Genomic DNA, 1,405 nt, shown 5'->3' on the forward strand with positions numbered 1-1,405 from the left:
CACCCCCATATCTTAATCTTTCTCTTTTCTTCCGTCTGCTCCTATACCTCGTCTTTCTCTTTCTCCTACCGATTTTCAGATGCAGTATCACTTATAATCTACCCTCATCTTTCGCTCAGGTAATTGGTGTCATTGGTGACATCACAGATGCTAAAGTGAGGGAGAAACTAGTGTCCGAAACACTAGACGCCTTCAGCCAGATCGATATACTGGTGAGTTGGACTTTGTCTATGTGTTTGGGATGTCTTTATGTAAATGAAAGTGTTGGAAACGGTTAGACATGAGGTGGGTTTTTTTCTTGCCCTTAAGAAGGTGGTTCACAGACACAGACATCACGGTGTTTCTTTTGAGTTTGAGTCAAGAGAAGCACATCGACGTAGAGGTCTTTTTAAAAACTACAAATGACAACGGTATTGCCAGTCCCCGAACCTGAGTTTCTTTAATTTTGATTGTTTAGGGATAATTTTAAAACCATCCCCCCCCTCCTTTTTTCACGTGGGCTCGGTCCTATCTGAGTTGCTTACAGTATTAAATACCGTGTTCGACCTTCCCAAAAACCATTCACCAGACTCCAAACTGAATGTTCTTAGATCTTCAGTCTTGTATAAATTATAAATAGTCGGATACATTTGTGTCTCCCAAAAGCCAATGTGCAGAATAAGTCAATGCCTTGGTCCATATTACTTCAAACAGGGCCAACTACAGACAACAATAAAAGGGAAACCATGGAATGCCAACAGCACACCAGACACATGGTTTAGATTGTTTCGGAAACAGCATCCCGAGATCGTGGTTAGAAAAAAACTTAACTGCTTGGGAAGCAAAGAGCTGTTGCTTCACGTGGTGATAATTAAGACTTGGTTTCAACTATTTCATGAGACAAGTATTATAACTATCGACCCTTTCATTTTGTTAGATCCGGATCTCATTTACGATTTCGACGAACAAGGATTCAGCCTGAACTGCCGGCCAAAATAAATAGGCCTAGCCGTGAGTTCAGGGAAATGATAATACAGAAGGAGTTAGACCGAAAGACCTGTTGTTTTTATCAAAGCATTTGCCTCCTTTATATGATCGAATATTGTATCTACTTGTTCCTTGTTTCTGAACAAAACGCCTTTGTATCTTCCTAAAGGTAAACAACGCAGGCGCCAAAGGCGTTCATGCCCCGCTGCTCCAGGTGACTCAAAAGAACCTCTACTCGGACTTGGACCTTCTTCTCAACGCACCACTTCACCTTTCACAGCTGTGTCACCCCCACTTGGCAAAAACAAAAGGTCAATAAAGTCACGTGATTGTGAACACGCATTTCTCATCTATCTATCTATCTATCTATCTATCTATCTATCTATCTATCTATCTATCTATCTATCTATCTATCTATCTATCTATCTATCTATCTATC

The 1,405-nt window shown here is 40.7% G+C and overlaps 1 protein-coding gene across 1 annotated transcript in view; it reads left to right on the forward strand.

The window, feature by feature from the left end:
- Positions 1-119: 119 nt before the first annotated feature.
- LOC101853214 (uncharacterized oxidoreductase MexAM1_META1p0182) overlaps positions 120-1,405 on the forward strand; it is a gene marked incomplete at its 5' end in the record, with an annotated part of 14,791 nt that continues 13,505 nt past the window's right edge. The window contains 2 exon segments of the mRNA XM_013090475.2: positions 120-212; positions 1,136-1,277. Of these exon segments, the coding sequence (XP_012945929.2) occupies positions 120-212; positions 1,136-1,277 (235 nt within the window).

Source organism: Aplysia californica, unplaced genomic scaffold (genome assembly GCF_000002075.1).
Source record: "Aplysia californica isolate F4 #8 unplaced genomic scaffold, AplCal3.0 scaffold01297, whole genome shotgun sequence".
Taxonomy (NCBI): domain Eukaryota; kingdom Metazoa; phylum Mollusca; class Gastropoda; order Aplysiida; family Aplysiidae; genus Aplysia; species Aplysia californica.